The sequence below is a fragment of the Silurus aristotelis genome (assembly GCF_946808225.1).
Source record: "Silurus aristotelis genome assembly, chromosome: 27".
NCBI lineage: Eukaryota > Metazoa > Chordata > Actinopteri > Siluriformes > Siluridae > Silurus > Silurus aristotelis.
The window spans coordinates 10995686-11013566 of NC_139600.1; the positions used below are offsets into that span (position 1 = coordinate 10995686).

A 17881-nucleotide genomic window follows, 5' to 3' on the forward strand; every position below is an offset into this window, starting at 1 on the left:
GCGGGCAATAACACTTACAGTATGATGTTACACAAGCGTTCAATTCGCGAACCTCTCAATGACCCATTATCAAAATATTGAGGCATTGAGAGAGTGCAAAACCGTGTGTGTGTGTGTGTGTGTGTGTGTGTGTGTGTGTGTGTGTGTGTGTGTGTGTGTGGCTACAGAACCTTTGCATGAGAGAGAAATACCTCCAGTTCCTGCTATGGTTTTTCATTTAAAGTATCCCCTAAAGACAGTCAACACTCCCTGCTGTTTGTACCTTATTTGTTTCCCTCGAAGAGAAAAATACAGAACGATCATCAGAGAAGTACGGAAATTGGCTCATTTAAAATGGAGCTTCGTACAAAGTGTCAGGTGATTATGGTGGGAGGTGGGGATTTGGGGGTCTATGTATACTTCATTAACCCGGCACAAATGATTTATAAGACAGGAGCTCGGTTTCACCGCAGGTGTTATTATTCTCTGTTAGGCAAATTTATGTGCAAGTGATGCGGCCATCAACCTACAGCGGGGAAAAAACTTAGACTTTTAAATGAGGATCAAGCTGTCAGAGTAAGTCCTGAGAGACGGGGCGAGCGGCGGTGAGCAGAGGAGATGGAGACAGCGAGAGCACAAAAAGAGGCAAGGGGTGAGGGTGAAAAGCGTAAAAAGATAAGTAGGTGGACAGAGGAGAAGAGAATGCAGGGTTTGAAGCAGACACAATAGGTAGTCTGTCTGGCTGCTGGTCAGTGTGTGGTTTATCATCCTGTCTATTTATCCGTCTGCCTGTTTGCCAATTTGTCTCTCTGTCTACTTATAGTGGATCTCAAATTTTAAACTGGGGTAGAAAAAAAGGAAAGAAGACAAACCATGTTAAATCGTATTCCATCCCAAATAAAGATTTTCTTGACATTTGATTGTTTTCATCCAACTGCTTACAAAAAAGTGGAAGATTGTTGTCCAATGGTATATTTGGTGCACAAAAGCCTTTACGCTCAGAGAACACTATACGCACAGTGAAGCATGGTGGTGGCTGCATCATGCTTTAGGGCTGCTTCTCTTCAGCTGGGACTTTGTTCCACATAGAGGGATTAACGCATAGCTTTTATTTTTGTATTAATTTATTTACCAAATATTACGCTATTACAACACAATGTCTATACTTAATCCTGTCTGTCTGTCTGCCAGAACAAATCAGTAAATGTTTAGCAAGCACAGTGTCTTATGACTGTGTTGAAAAGACCTCTGTGTTAGGATTGTTTTCTGTCTGATCTGCTTTGTATAAAAGCACCTTTCACACTGAATCGACATGAAAGCTAATCTAACCCGAGGAAACCAAACACACTTTTTTTTCCCGTCTGTTGGAATTCATTAAACGGCAGAGCCTCTGAACCCACAGGTCCGCTCCTCAAGCCGGGTCTGAACTCGCCCATATCCATCATCATCCAGTGTTGATCTGCTCAAACCCAGGCTGCGATGCTGGTGTGCGAGGGAAGTACGTGAGCGCTCACACTCAAGCCTCAGTCACTGATTTGATAACTAATCTCCTGTATCCCGATGCAAGGCTTTGGGATCTAACAAGTGTTGTTTTTATCTTCCCAACTGAATTGGAACATTTCTGTCTAAATTGGAGCAGTGCTCCGCAACAATCTGTCGGCACGTGTGTTTGTGTGTGTGTGTGTGTGTGTGTGTGTGTGTGTGAGAGATTACAGGAGCTGCCTGGCAGAGATATGCACGGTAATGTAAGTGCCAGCAATAAGGCCAGACTACTACAAGGCTTCAGTTTATTCTTCACCATCTACACGACTCTCATTAGCAAATAAACACATTTGTTCTTTCGCTGGAGGAGCTTTTTAATTAAATCCTTCCCTTCAAAAAAATGCATATATATATAATATATACACACACACACACACACACACACACAAACACACACACACACACACACACACACACACACACTCTTCAGAATGCACCACAGTCCATGCAGGCATATTCTGAAATTCTTTTTTCTGCACTTAAAAGCACTCAGAACTGGCTGCCGATTCTGACTTTGCTTCGAACAGGAAGTTACAAAGGCGATTGAGACAGGAATGTATTTTCCGTTGCCCACAGGGGACAAGATCGCTTTTCGATGTCTTTTTAAAACCACAGTCTTTGGAACACTGAAAGATTTGGCCAGCTGTTGCATGGCGGACAAGACGTGAAGCGCACGAGACAAAAAAATTGTGCTCCTTCCACATGGCTGGAGCATTTAACTGGAGAGAACACAAAAAGTCTTCAGCAATAATAATATCCAGCCTGTGCCAATCTCCGAGTCCATTTCTGTGCACTGAGGGTGGGATTCTGACTGCATCTGTTTAACACATCAAATATCCAAATTCGAATTTAAAGTGAAACTTCATTGACTGAACATTGAGGGATTGATCGAATGATTTTCTTTCTTTCTTTCTTTCTTTCTTTCTTTCTTTCTTTCTTTCTTTCTTTCTTTCTTTCTTTCTTTCTTTCTTTCTTTCTTTCTTTCTTTCTTTCTTTCTTTCTTTTTTCCTTCATTTCTTCCTTCATTTTTTCTGTCCATTCTTTTCTCTCACCTTCCCGAATTCCTTTCTCTGCCTTTTTGATTATCACTGTCTTTTCCTTCCTTCCTTCCTTCCTTCCTTCCTTCCTTCCTTCCTTTATTTTTTCTGTCCATTCTTTTCTTTCCCATTCCTTAATTCTTTTCTCAGCCTTTTTTATCCCTGTCTTTTCCTTCCTTCCTTCCTTCCTTCCTTCCTTCCTTCCTTCCTTCCTTCCTTCCTTCCTTCCTTCCTTCCTTCCTTCCTTTTTGTTCCTCTGCCTGTCTTTTGTCTTTTTCTTCCTTTCTTCCTACTAGTGATGTTAGGGTAGTCTCTGGTTTTTGATTTGCTCATAATTGCTCATAATTTCTTTCTTTCAAAATCTACGATTAGGAGATGCAGTGTCTCCCAAAAGAGTCCTTTAAGCACCATCGCATTATAATCTTGCATATAGATTTTCTCAAAACTGGTTTATTTGGTAACAATAAAATAAGGTATAAAATTGTGTAAATGGGAAAGAAACCAAATAAAAAAAAACAAAGTTTAAATTTGGCTCCTGGAGCAAAAAAGTGAGAGAAAAAGAAAAAACAAGTCTAAAGGGTGTTTCCTATTTGCATCTGTATTTGTATCCGTTAACACATGGTTCACATGGCCGATGCGTTTGTTACATCATTTCAACATGAACTCCCAACGCACTGAATGCTCCCATCATCATGCTTCAATTTTGTGATATTTAATGACATTGAATCCAAATTAAATCCATTTTATTTCCAGGTTGCAACATAAGAAGAGGAGAAAAGTCACAGTGCGGATATTTACAGCACTGTACATCCTGAGATAAAGATTTAAGAATTGAGATTTAATATTATAATAAAGGGTAATTGATGCCTGTGCTTTGGTTCGCAGATCCGAGCTGGCGAGCCAGCGGCCATCATCTCACGCGAGCTATCCGAGCAGACCAAGAACCGCATCCACTCCGGAGACATCACGTACACAGTGCGAGCTTTGGGTCAGCTGGTGGACCTGCTAGACGTCCAGCTGCGCAATCTCACACCCGGGGGCAAAGACAGCGCCGCTCGCAGTCTCAATAAGGTATCACAGCCACGAAGCTTTTCTAAACTCAGTAGAGTCCTCGAGTATGGATTATAAACACGTTTTATACGAGTATGAAATTTTGTGGGCCAGCCGCCGCACTTGATTTAACTCTCATAGCAAGCTGTTCAATGTTTGGATACCTTCCAAGCAGGCTTCAAACCCAAAGCAGCGGCTAGTTGGAAGTGATCACATGCGGCGGTAAGATTGTTTGACAAGTATGGAGACGGGAATCCGTGACAGCTTCGACGTCTCTGAGTCCAGTCAAGTTCTTTAAGTCAAGTTCTTTCAGACTAATACATATTTGCTGGCATTTACACATTTGGGTGTAGGGAAGCAATTATGGTTGGCTGTGAAGTTCCGATTGAGGGATTTCAACATGCCTGAAAGTAGGAGAGTGTTGAAAATAAGTGTTTGGTGGGGAGAGATAAACAGTAGGGTTTTTTTTAATGATGGTCATCCCTGCCAAGCCCGAACGATCCCTCTGCGTTCGGCTTTGCCATTCCGAGGCCAATAAAAACACTTTCAGCATGGAGGCCGACAAACTCCCAAGAATACATCCTCAGAGCTTGTTTTTCCTTTCTTTTCCTTCTGGTGCTCGGAGCAGCCAACGCAAACCGCCAGTGTGCTTCCTGTCCCATTTTGAAAGTCGATCATGATCATCATTAGCGTTATTGTAAATCATGTTTCTTTCTAACTGACGCTGAGGAAAAGGGTTCAAGAAGAAGATATACAACGTGATGTGGCATGAAAAATAACAGATGGCCTGTACGTATCTCCTTTAGACAAGAAAACCACACAAATGTCATGTTTTTTTTACACTTTGTGTCCTACTGTATAGTCAAAGCTTTTTCAGTCTGTGATCCAAACTTGACAGTTCGAGTCGGCGGTTTCTCGATCGGTCTATAGGCTACAGCAGTTCGGACAGGTTTCTATATATACACTACTATAGCATAAATGTTTTAAAAGAAGGCTTTTATAGTTCCAGGAGAAATGGACGGAGAATTTTTTAGCTGCAGGACATCATGGGGATACTCAGGGGTTAAGTGCATTACTCACAGGGGCAGAATAGCAGCGCTCAGTGGGAACTCCATTAGTAACAGATGACTGAGGTAAGAATCACATTCAATGATGCACACTAGAGACCGAACCCACGAACCTTAGCTTTTCAGATTTCCTGAACCGTTATGGTACTGCTAAATTCTGCCGAATGCATTCAGCCTAATCGCTTGAGCAACTGACACAAAATTCATGCAATTCTTCCAATGATGATGCATTTTGATTTGATTCGATGTTTTTACGAATATTTCTTTGGTATGTTTATACATCCTGAGAATGTACAATATTTCCAAAGGAAATGATTTAGACAGTCTACCATTGTATTACAATGTGGGTTCTATTTGATTCGATTCGATTCAATTCATTACAATTTATTTCAATCCACATATACAGCTGGCCTGAATAAGGACTGTATGCAAATATAATTAGAGATGGATTTACATAATATGTTTAAGAATAGCCAGTTCCAAATTAATTGACCCCCTTTAATAGAAAAATTCTATTAATTCACAATATATTCACAAAAAGATTAGAATTTTCCACTTTATGTGTTTCTGGTATCCAAATAAAGGAAATTGATAAACGATCTCTTTGTTCAATTCAGCTTCTACAGTATATCCACCAAATGAGTCCCTGTGTTTGATTATTGTGTGTATCCAGCGGAAGGCCTGGAAAAGATCGGCCCTATCCATACACCAGTCAAAACCGAAGGCTCAGACTTCAGCCTGTGAAGTTAGTTAGGTGGAAATGCTTTCACCTTCCCCCGACAATAACAAGAAACCAAGACTTCCAGGGAAAGAAAGTCCTTTTCTCCTTTTCTCTCTTCATCTTGCAGGCTTGCTTCCTCAAGGTCACCCCTCTCACTCCCGGCACTCCTTTTCCCTGTATAATTCGTATCATCCCAAATGTCACGCTAGCCTCTGGGTTTGTTCGTCACACTGCGCTAGCATTAGAAACGATCCCTTTGATAGCAGTGCAGTGGGTTTAGCTCACAGTTGAGTCTGCAAACCGTGAGCTCCTCGACACTTTGCAGATGAAAGGAGCGTCAGAGCTGCCAACAGTGATGCTAACAGGGAGGATAATGCAGAAGAATGGGGCCTCAGCGCAGAACAGCGGGCCTAGCTCCAGTACAAGACGACCATCATAACAGTTTAGGAGAAGATGTTAGCACGTTCTGGCAGGTAGTGACTAGACCGGCAGAGAGTTTGCCGCCGATTATTTTTGTCCAGTGCTTCTTGCGCTGCACTGCTCTGTAATTCATGTGTCAAAGATTCCCCCTTGCACTGTATTGCTCTATATATTGCTGTTTTACTAATGCTGTAACATTTTGATCTTTGATGCTGATGTATTTCTCTTTCTTCTTACATCATACTAAATTCTTCTGTCAAGCCTTTTTGCCTTACGTTCACGCTAGTGATTCAACGAATGTTTCAATTTTTACTAAGTACAAAAAAACTTTCTCAATTAGATGTAAACTGGGTGTGATGTAATACAGTGACAAATCCAAAACCATTAGCTTTAATTGGTCTTTACCATAAGCCTATGGTGCTTACGGCCTAACGCATTTTTTTTCCAGTTCCCAGCTCACAACTTTACTTCCTACACAACCATGGATTTATCTCATCACATCATTTTTTTTAATAAATATGGAAAGATAGTAGCGATACAAGTACACTATAAGGACAAAAGTATTGTGACACCTGACTTTTCCCGGCCATATGTATTTCCCAAACTTCTCACAAACTCTTTTGTGTTGTACAGGATGTCTTTTGATGATGTAGGTTTTAATTTTCTTTTATTAAAACTAAGAGACCCATTCTAGCATGACTATCCCCCTGTGCACAAAACCATCTCCATGTAGATATTGGAGAGGAAGCTCTTGAGTGGTCTGCTATAGAGCTCTGACCCCAACCTTAGTAAACATCTCTGCACTTTTACTGCACTTCAGGTCTCCTCACCCTACATCAGCACCTGATTTTACTAACTTTGTGGCTGATTGAGCACAAATCTCGACAATCACATTCCAAAATCTAGTGAAACATCTTCCCATAAGAGGAAGTTGAGGTTATTATAACAGCAAATGGGGACCGAATATGCAATAAGATGTTCAAAAACCATATAGAATCTTACGATCAGGTGTCCACAAACCTCTGTCCATATAGTGTAGCTTGTTTTGCCAATTTATGAACAAGGCTAGCATGCCTTGTGTTTAACTAGTTAGCTTGTCGGACCATGCACACCAGTAAAAAATGACACAAGCTTAGTGTGAACGCAGGTAAGGCACTAATAAAAAGCGGTTAATGCGAGAGGTTGTGTGCATTTTGCTTAAGTTCTAATGAAGTTATTCTGACTTTTCAGCTGCAGAAAAGGGAGCGCTCCTGCCGCTTCTTTGTACAGGTATTGAAACCTTTCTCTTTGCCATTACCTCATTCTTACGCCAGTCCCTTTCTTTTACTCAGCCTCCGTCTATGTAGTACCTCATGTCTTGCCCTTCATTTATACAGAGGTCATGTTCTGTTTTGTTTGTCCCCCTTTTTTATTTTTTTATACCTAAACCATCCCCGATCCTTTGAGGCCTTGAATCAAAACATCACCTCATTTGCTGCAAATTGCTTTTAATAGAGCATAATCTCGAGTCAGAAAAGGCCGAGACGCCACGGCATGCATGTTAAAACGCCCTCTCCTGCACTTCATCATGCTATTCAGGTCTCAAAGGTTCACACTGTTTCCTGGGTGGGTTAAAATAAAAATAAAAAAAACCCTCCATCCTGCCACTGAGCTGAAAATGATGTTCATCACATTATTAACAAATTGCTGCAAATCTGCTGATGACAAAAAATGTACCTCAGACCATTTCCTAAACATTGCATGAATTCTCTAAATGACAGTCATTTTCAGCTCAACCCGAGCAATTCTGCTGCTTTTGCAATCGAAAACAAATTGAAAGCAGGAACAAACACAGGAACAGAACAGTAATTCATTTTGCACGTTCATATACATTTCTTTTTTTTTCTTTCACTGTATGCCAAATGAAATTTAGTGACTGCGGAGGAGCAATTGTGTTGTGAAATTTGCTGTGTTATTATTAACTGCTACAGATAAAAAAAAAAGCTTCCCTTTTTTTCCTTCCATTTGTGTGAGGAAATTCGATTCGGTGCTCATTTTCTCCTGAAACCTAACAATCATTCATATGAGTTTGCTTATTAAATTTGTTTTTAATTATTATTATTATTTTAATATTATAATATAGAATAATATCAATTAGTTTGTAGTATTATTTGTCAAAATTATTAAAAAATATGCATAATTATTGTGTAAAAGTGCTACATGTTGAAGTAGAGAATATCAGGGAAATAAAAATGATTAAAGATAAAATTACTTTTTTTTTTTAAATAAAAGAGACATTAAAATTCTTAGGTTAATATTAAAGTTCTTTTTTAGTTAAACAAAAACAATATAAAAAGCAAAGAGCAGGCAAACAGAAGAAAAGGAACCCACAGCCAAGTTTGTCCTGCTTGTCCTGAATCTTTCTTCGATCAGGTCCTGACCTGTAAGAAGAAAGTTTACACACAGGCACAGAAGGAACAGGATCTTCTCAACACCAGGGTGTATTGATTGTGCTGGTCATGACTTTCTGCCCCATAAAAGTTTCAAAGTTTTTTTTTCTTTTTCCTAATTTTCAATGCTTATAAAAAATTAAAAAAAAACACTTGTTAGGAGAACACTCATCAAACCTTATTCTAAAGAAGATTCAAAAAGCTTTAGCAATAAGAATGTCTACTTAGTCCATGTCCATACTTATAAATTTTTGTAAAAAAGAAATGCGTTTTTTATTCAATGAAAATGTAGCTTTTTGAAAACACTCTCCAAAATGGATACATTTGAAAATGCGGTTTTCGCGTTAAAGTTCGGATCCTTGAAAACAGTGACTTTTTGTCAATTTTTGCAGAATTTTTTGTCATGTGGCGGTGTCTTTCCTCACCATTGCCGCAATGTTTTAAAGAGCCAGAAAGTAAATATATACCAGGGGGAAATGAAACAGTTTGAAGCGTTTAACACTTTAATTAATCATGTGCAGTACAGGTATGTACACGTTTTTAAACATTTCAGTGAGGAAAAATGCCTTTTTCAAATGTATCCAAATTAGTGTTGACATAGCCTTTGAAAAAGCACTCCAGCTTCTCTAGCACCTTAGCAGGCGAATAAAAAATAAATAAATAATAATAATAGTAATAAAAATCATTAATTATATTTATTATAATTATTGTTATTATAGCAAAAAAATTATTCAAGGTTTAACCATAAACCTGAAAAACACACCGTTTCTCTGTGGCCTTGCAAGTTTGGACTCTGGAGCTGAAGCTACAAATTGAATGCAAACACTTATAACAATCAACAACTAGGAGCCAGAATGTGAACACTATTGTTGTCAATTTAGTGACTCTGTCTTTCTCAGAAACATTTTCAGAAAATTCTTTGAAATTTTTCAAAAGATTAAAGGCTTTTAAATTATGGCTAGCCAATCACATCACGTTTTTCTCATTCACATTCTGAGACGATTTATAGTTACAATTACACAACTATTGGGAGGTGGAAAGAACACCTGAAAACTCTGAGGGAACCTGAGAATGAGGAACTCCATACAGACAATGACTGTATAAGACTGTAGAAAGGACATTACTCATAATCTTACATTCCAGTGCTCATGTTAGTTCTCACTCTCCAGTGTTCTGTATTGTTTTAAAGACTATAATCACACTCTTGATGTCACCCAAATGAGGATGGGTTCTCCTTTTGAGTCTGGTTTCTCTCAAGGTTTCTTCCTTAACATCTAAGGGAGTTTTTCCTCGCCACAGTCCACAGGCTGCTCATCAGGGATAAATACACACCGTTCACCTTAACTGTTAAATTCTGTAAAGCTGCTTTGAGACAATATCCATTGTGAAAAGTGCTATAGAAATAAACTTGACTTGACAGACAGTAATCAGAGCTCAGGAATTAACCAGGAACCTCATATGTGCGATTATACTATAATGATTTTGAGGTGTTATTGTACTGAGAAACGAATTGAAAGCCTTGTTTGAGAGATGTTGTAGTGAAGTGCTGGGTATGAATGATTCCGGAACAAAAGCTGTGCAATAAGGTTGTGAGTAGTTTACTCAAAGCTCCTTAACACATGTAGTTTTCTTTTGATGTTATAATAAACGTGATGTCAGAGCTCTATAGGTGTCAGAGCTCTATAGCAGGCTACTTAAGATCTTCCACTCCAACCAATGTAAACCATTTCTTCATGGATCGTGGGGTATCCTAGGAAGATTGGATGCTAGGGAAGGGAAATTGAATGCTACCACATCCACATACATTCTGTACAATTGTGTGTCTGCAGATTCAGTGGTCACAGTTTGAGGAAAAAACACGTATGGCTGGAAAAACGAGGTGTCCCAATTTTTATTATCCATAGGGTATAGTGTGTAATTTATTAAAAATACTAATAGTTATATTATATCAACAAACTTGTAGCATAATTCATGCTAAGTATAAATGAACATCCAAATTGTGCAGTGGACTGGTGTCCCGTTCGGGGTATTGTATGTTCCCATCTGCCATTCAATCTTTCTGAGATTGTTCCTAGTGTTTTTACAAGAAGCCATATAAATAAGATTTCTGTAAAATTCACAGAGATTCAGCTGAACAATGCCGGCGCCCCCAGAGAGGTCACCAGGTCTAAAGCTTTTGCTCCAATCAGTTGCACCATTCTGATAGCTGTGCTCTCTACATCTCCGTATCCAAAGCTGTTTTTTTTTGCACCTCAATCAGTTGCATCATGCTTGCTAGTCTTACTAAAAACAAAAAAAGTTTGAGCCCATATGGTCCTTTCAAGGATGATATTTCAAGCAGCTGACTATTGTCAACAACACTGTAATGACAAGCTACACCCACGTGCAAAAAAAAATAAAAATACAGATCGTCGTACATGAAGACAGCCTTTGCAGTGAAGCAAAGCTCAGCACATGGAGTGTTAGGTGCTGTCCATAAATACATGATGTGAAGAAGGATGTCTGAGGATGCGAACAGTGCAGGCAGCACAGGCCGATGAATTATTGATTGACTGCAACAACATCTATATTTCACAGCCACTGCAGATAGCACATGCACAGCAGACAGAGATTTTCTTCACAAAAAAAGTGGGCTGTATTTATAATAATGATTTGGTTTAATGTGTGGAAGCATGAATTCACTTAGAAAAGACTTCAATTCTGACAAGCTGACAGTTAAACCAATATTGTTTTTTTTAGACAGTACATATAAGTACATACGTTTTTTGGTACTTGCAGGGTTATATATCATTCTCAGAAGAAATATTATCAGAAAAACTATGACCATGCAAAATAGCATACAATTTGGGCCTGTGTAAATCTGGTGGCTTGAAAACTGATTGACTAAAGCAGAGTTCTAGCAGGAAAAGAGCTCCAAAGTCGGCTACAATGTCTGTTTTTAGTAGCCTCTGTTGATTTTGAAGATATTGAAAAGCCGTTTTAACTGCTATCATGGCTGTGCAGGTGTTCTGCTCAATGCAATCTACAGCTATCAGGCTATCGGATGAAACATTATAATCATGCGACCAGTGCAATGTTACGACGGCATGTTACAGCCAATATGGGATTTTAACCGAAAGGAATTGGAAGGAGACGGGCAGGAAGATTAAAACTCAGTATTTCTAAGTTTAAAACAGAATATTGAGAGAAAAGGCACATTCATGAGGGGAAAAAAACATCACATATTTATGAGAAGATATATTCGAGAAATACTCAAGTTTAAAACTCTGGTGATAAAAGATCTAAAATTGCAGTATTTTTTTTTGTTGCTTAATTCAAGGGGCCCAATCTCAAAGTGTATATGCGGTTTTCTTCCTTGGTAGAAGAATCAGGTAGAAGAATCTAGAATCAGGTAGAAGAATCTAGAATCAGGTAGAAGAATCTAGAATCGGGTAGAAGAATCTAGCATGGGGTAGAAGAATCTAGCATGAGGTAGAAGAATCTAGAAGCGGGTAGAAGAATCTAGCATGAGGTAGAAGAATATAGAATCCGAATCAGGCTTTCTTTCTTGGTAGAAAATCTATTTTATTTCTCGTAATGTGTGAGGTTTTTTCTTATAATCTGCTGTTTATTGCCATCATTAATAGTGAAATATGGCCAGATTGTCGTCATTTGGAGTCGTCTGTTCATTAGCACGACAGCTCACACTTGGCTTTTGTCACATATGCATCACATGACACTGGATGCCGGAATGGGAGCAGTTTATATTTCTGAGTGCAAAATACCAGTATCAGAATCTATGCAACCCTACTCGCAGTAATTCCAATATCGCTAGCCGCTAAGCTCTGACACAGTGTATAAACACATCAGTTTCCTGTCAGCAAGATGGTTTATTTCACATGGGTGGTCAGGGACAGTTAATTGCCTGAGTACAAATGATTGTCAGCACGCTCTGCGCAGAGGACGGCGCATGCGTCACTTTGTTCACCTGACTAGCCTGTGCTGCATCACTAGTTTGTCTGTGCTGGATTAAAGAGAGGGAATTACAGAGAAACGGAGAGAAATGATAGAGCAGCAGCTGCTGGGTGTGTAAACAGAGGCATTGATTGCGGCAGGGTGAGAGCGCCGGGACGTTAATTGATTAGGGGAACGGGAGTGTTTTCTGTCCGCTCTTCACCACAAGCACGAGAGTCTCGCCTGCAAATCTGAACTCGCCAAGAAAACACTTCACAGCACACCTTTTTTTTCCCCCTTCCTGTCAATTCCGGCGATGCAGCCTCACATTCAGTCCTAAACACATGTATGCGAGAATGTGGGGAAAAAAAAACTTAAATCTGACAGTTTTGATGTCAGAGGCCAAAACAGAGAGAGTTTGAGACAAAATAAGTCAAGACAGAGGCGGTTGTGTTTATGTTTACAGTCTACATATCCTCACACGGAGCTCACACAGGTTATGGTCGAAGAGTACCATTAAGCTAAAACCCTGTTATAGAGGAGATAGTGTAGGAGGAATAAAACATCCAGCATAAAACTGCTTCTTTATACATTCACAGCATTTTTGTGACATTTGGCGTAAGGGTGAACCGGCAAAGCAAGTGGTAGTTATATAAAAAATACAACAAAAAGCTTTTAACTTAAATAAATATATTATGGTAGTTGATTCTGACCTTATGTAGCTTTAACTTATTAATATAATGTATATACTGTATATATTTCACTATATATATATATATATATATATATATATATATATATATATATATATATATATATATATATATATATATATATATATACACACACACACACAGTGGGTACGGAAAGTATTAAGACCCCCTTATATTTTCACTCTTTGTTATATTGCAGCCATTTGCTAATATCATTTAAGTTAATTTCTTTTTTTATTCATTAATGTACACATAGCACCCCATATTGACAGACCCTTTGCTGTGACACTCATATATTTAACTCAGGTGCTATACATTTCTTCTGATCATCCTTGAGATGGTTCTACGCCTTCATTTGAGTCCAGCTGTGTTTGAATCTACTGATTGGGCTTGATTAGGAAAACCACACACCTGTCTATATAAGACCTTCCAGATCACAATGCATGTCAGAGCAAATGAGAATCATGAGGTCAAAGGAACTGCCTGAAGAGCTCAGAGAGCACAGTGGCCTCCATAATCCTTAAATGGTAGACGTTTGGGACGACCCGAATCCTTCCTAAAGCTGGCTGTCCAGCCAAACTGAGCTATCAGGGGAGAAGAGCCTTGGTAAGAGAGGTAAAGAAGAACCCAAAGATCAATGTGGCTGAGCTCCAGAGATGCAGTCGGAGGATGGGATAAAGTTGTAGAAAGTCAACCATCACTGCAGCCCATTACCAGTCGGGGCTTTATGGCAGAATGGCCCGAAGGAAGTCTCTCCTCAGTGTAAGACACATGAAAGCCCGCATGGAGTTTGCTAAAAAAAAAAACACCTGAAGGACTCCAAGATGGTGAGAAATAAGATTTTCTGGTCTGATGAGACCAAGATAGAACTTGTTGGCCTTAATTCTAAGTGCTATGTGTGAAGAAAACCAGGCACTGCTCATCACCTGTCTAATACAGTCCCAACAGTGAAGCATGGTGGTGGCAGCATCATGCTGTGGGGGTGTTTTTCAGCTGCAGGGACAGGACGACTGGTTGCAATCGAGGGAAAGATGAATGCGGCCAAGTACAGGGATATCCTGGATGAAAACCTTCTCCAGAGTGCTCTGGACCTCAGACTTGTTTACCTTCCAACAAGACAATGACCCTAATCACACAGCTAAAATAACGAAGGAGTGTCTTCTCAACAACTCCGTGACTTTTCTTGAATGGCCCAGCCAGAGCCCTGACTTAAACTTAATTGAGCATCTCTGGAGAGACCTAAAAATGTCTGTTCAACTAACGTTTACCATCCAACCTGACAGAACCGGCGAGGATCTGCAAGGAGGAATGGCAGAGGATCCCCAAATCCAGGTGTGAAAAACTTGTTGCATCTTTCCCAAAAAGACTCCTGGCTGTATTAGTTCAAAAGGGTGCTTCTACTAAATACTGAGCAGGAGTGAAAGAGGATCCCAGCAACAACCTGTGCAGCTCTGGTGAATTCCATGCCCAGGAGTATTAACTTCTTCCTGGAGTGTAAGTTTTGATTAGAGTTTCTATCCAATTAGATTTAAACTGTCACCTCACGTGTTGCCGGGGTCAAAGAGAACTGGCGTAAGACATTCGCATTCAGCACTGTGGGCACTTGTAGCATAAATCGGCTAGCATCTTGTAGCATCTAACGTTGGCATTTTCATGTCCTTTGAATGAATGGTCAGAGTGCACTAGTCAGAAACAATAGAGAAATTGGTCTGAAATGCATGTCTGTGTGTGTGTGTGTGTGTGTGTGTGTGTGTGTGTGTGTGTGTGTGTGTGTGTGTGTGTGTGTGTGTGTGTGTGTGTTTGGACATTCTCAAAAGGTTTCTTCATTTCTTTACTTGTTTTTCTAGATATTTCTTTCTTCATGTAAGTGTAATGGTGTCTCTCTGATCTTTTACATTTCCTTAACCCCAAAGCTGGAAATGTGTCTTATACAAACACTTAATAACAATGTGCAGCGCACACACACACACACACATGCATTTACACATATGAACAGAGCAAGGCTAAACTCCGAAGCACGTGTGTGCGCAGCGTCCTTCACACTGATAAAGCTTGTTCCTCTCGGTTCCTCTCATATCATATTAGGATGCAACCCTGGAGACAAATGTGCTTTTAGGTCACGTGGCAGAACATTGGCTTCGACATACGGCGTGCGGAGCGTGCGCGAGAAACCAATTACAAAAAGCGCTCAGCCGTTCTGCATGCTCCGTCTCTGCTAAGTACGAGCTCACTCTATTCAAATGGGTGCATTTATGTGGAAAGTAATTCCACATAAAGTAATCTTCCTTTCTATTACTAATACACTATCATATCTGAAAATCCCAGATTATTGAGAAAGGGCTCATTTGCAATGCAAATGTGTCTTTTTCTCAGATCATTTAGGATTTTTTTTTTTTATTCATTTACATGCAAGGCTTTGAATATTATCAAGGTTTGTTCTTGGTTTACGGAATTACAAGAACAGCAAGGAAACGCTTTCAAGCACCGTTTACCGTAGGAGCGCATTTTTTTCTGCTTGTTTGCTAACATGAGCCAAATTAAAGCGGTGGGTTTTGATGTACAAATGTTTTTCAGCTACACTTTTTACAGACAAAAGTTTGTGGACATGCTTTTTGAACATCAGATTCCACAGTTGGTTCTCATTCGCTGTTATAGTAACCTCCACTCTTCTTGAGAAAAGAAGTTTCACTAGGTGTGATTGATGCCAGACACTGATGTAGGGTGAGGAGGCCTGGGCTGCATCAGCATTCCAAAACAACTTATTTAACTTATTATTTAAAATGGATTAAAGTCTGAGCTCTTTATCAGGCCACTCAACATCTTCCACTTCAACCCATGCCTTCAAACCATATCTTCATGTGTTTCTTTGTTGATGGAGGCATACACTTGTATTAAATGTCTTTGGATGTAGCATTCAATTTTCAGCTTCGGTTGAACTTGGAGACCCATCTCTATGAAGATATGGTTTCATTGGTTGGAGTGGAAGATCTGGAGTGGCCTGCTATAGGATGGGATGTTCAAAAAGCCAGATCTTATGGTCAGGTGTCCACAATCTTTTGACTATATAATATAAGACACCTCCAGTAGTTATTTCACCTTTCCTTTAAAATTGACAAACATTTTTCTGATATCTGTTGCTTTGTAAATGTTATAAATGCTGATGGGATTTATCATAAACAGGAACTCAGGAACATATCAGGAACATATCAGGAACTCTATGAAGCACAGTGTCAAGTCAAGTTTGTCAAGTCCGTATTTCGAAAGCGCTTTCACAGCGGACATTGTCTCAAAGCAGCTTTACAGAATTTAACAGTTGAGGTAAATGATGTGTATTTATACCTGATGAGCAGCCATGGCGACTGTGGCAAGGAAAAACTACCTTAATGTTATGAGGAAGAAACCTTGAGAGGAACCAGATTTAAAAGAGGAACCCATCCTCATTTGGGTGATATCAAGAGTGTTATTATAGTCTTCAAACAATACAGAACACTGGAGAGTGAGAACTAACATGAGCACTGCCATGTAAGATTATAAATCATGTCCTTTCTACAGTCTTATACAGTTATTTACAGGAGCTACTGAGCAACTCATAAAATAGCTCAACATTTGCAATTATCACAGATCCAACAACAGCTTCTCCATGCCAGAGCCTTTAAACACTCAAAGAGGTCCAGTGTCCAAACTCTACATGAGGTAGAATCTAATTGGCACTGGTACGTCGCTAGATGGGGATCGGGATGTTTGGGGCGTCGGCATCTACTTCCTTAAAGGTCCACGGTCTTCATGAGGTGGGATGTGACTGGAGCTGGAGCAACCTCAGGATGCCTCGGGATGGGTAGAGAAAGAGAAACAGTGGAGAGAAATTAGCGTAGCTGCTGTTCATGATATTAACAAGCACATGTTGATCATGTGCATGTGATCAGATGTTCTGGAGCACAAGGATATGGTGTGATATGTGATATCTTTTTAGCAAAGCCTACACATAAGTTTTTAATCTGCACTTAAACTGGGAGAGTGTGTCTGAGCCCCGAACACTGTCAGAAAGACTATTCCAGAGTTTAGGAGCTAAATGTGAAAACGCTCTACCACATTTAGTGAACTTTGCTATTCTAGGAACTACTAGAAGGCCAGAGTTTTGAGATCTCAGGGAGTGTGACAGATTGTAGTGTGTTAGAAGACTGGATAGATAATTGGGAGCTAAACCATTTAGTGTTTTGTAGGTAAGTAGCAGTAGTTTGTAGTCGATTCGAAACTTAACAGGTAGCCAGTGTAGCGACGATAAGATCGGGGTTATATGATCATATTTTCTCGACCTTGTGAGAACTGCTGCATTCTGGACAAACGGTAGCTTGTATATTAATGATGCAGGACAAACACCTGGTAATGCATTACAATCGCATGGATGAGCTTCCCTGCATCATATACAGACATGTTTCTTAGCTTAGCAATATTTCGAAGGTGGAAGAAGCATGTTTTCGTAATATGGTTGATATGATTTTTAAAAGACAAGTTGTGTCACCTGATGTTTTTTGATAAAATAAAGATAAAAACAAAAAGTTTTTAGACAGATAACAGTCCCTCAAAAGCAGCCTCGAATCGAGTGATCTGACACAAAAGCATAATGGTAGCACTATTCGGCTATCAGTGAACCTGTGACAACCTCAGGCCTGTGTCTATGTGAAGAACTCGCTCAGGCTGAAGTGGCTTGGCCTGGTGCTGATCTGAGGTCAGGCGCTAATCTGCTTGTGTGTGGAGGGATGCGCAGGATCAGACGTGTAATCCCTTATAGCGGCGCAAGCTTCCTCAGGCTGGCCTAAACCACGGCAGCCTAGGAAAAAGAGCTTAGCATCCAGACAGGCTTCGTGGGGGATGAAGGGAAATGAGTTAAACCAGGATAAGGATACCAGGCTAAACAAAAAAATCAACACCCTGACTCCATTTGAGGGCTGTAGAGGCCTTGCCCTCCATTCACAAAGCGGCGCTCGGACAC

At 39.9% G+C, this 17881-nt stretch overlaps 1 protein-coding gene across 15 annotated transcripts in view; it reads left to right on the forward strand.

Annotated features, from left to right (window-relative positions):
* Window positions 1–17881, forward strand: part of LOC310721244 (adhesion G protein-coupled receptor L3) — a 306925-nt gene that overhangs the window by 222190 nt on the left and 66854 nt on the right. For 12 of the 15 annotated variants that reach the window (XM_083532672.1, XM_083532676.1, XM_083532673.1 and 9 more), the window contains 2 exons: window positions 3444–3629; window positions 7047–7085. In XM_083532672.1, coding sequence (XP_083388798.1) covers window positions 3444–3629; window positions 7047–7085 — 225 coding nt within the window. The remainder of the gene's footprint in view (window positions 1–3443; window positions 3630–7046; window positions 7086–17881) is intronic. The other 3 variants (XM_083532679.1, XM_083532671.1, XM_083532675.1) reach the window with 1 other exon arrangement.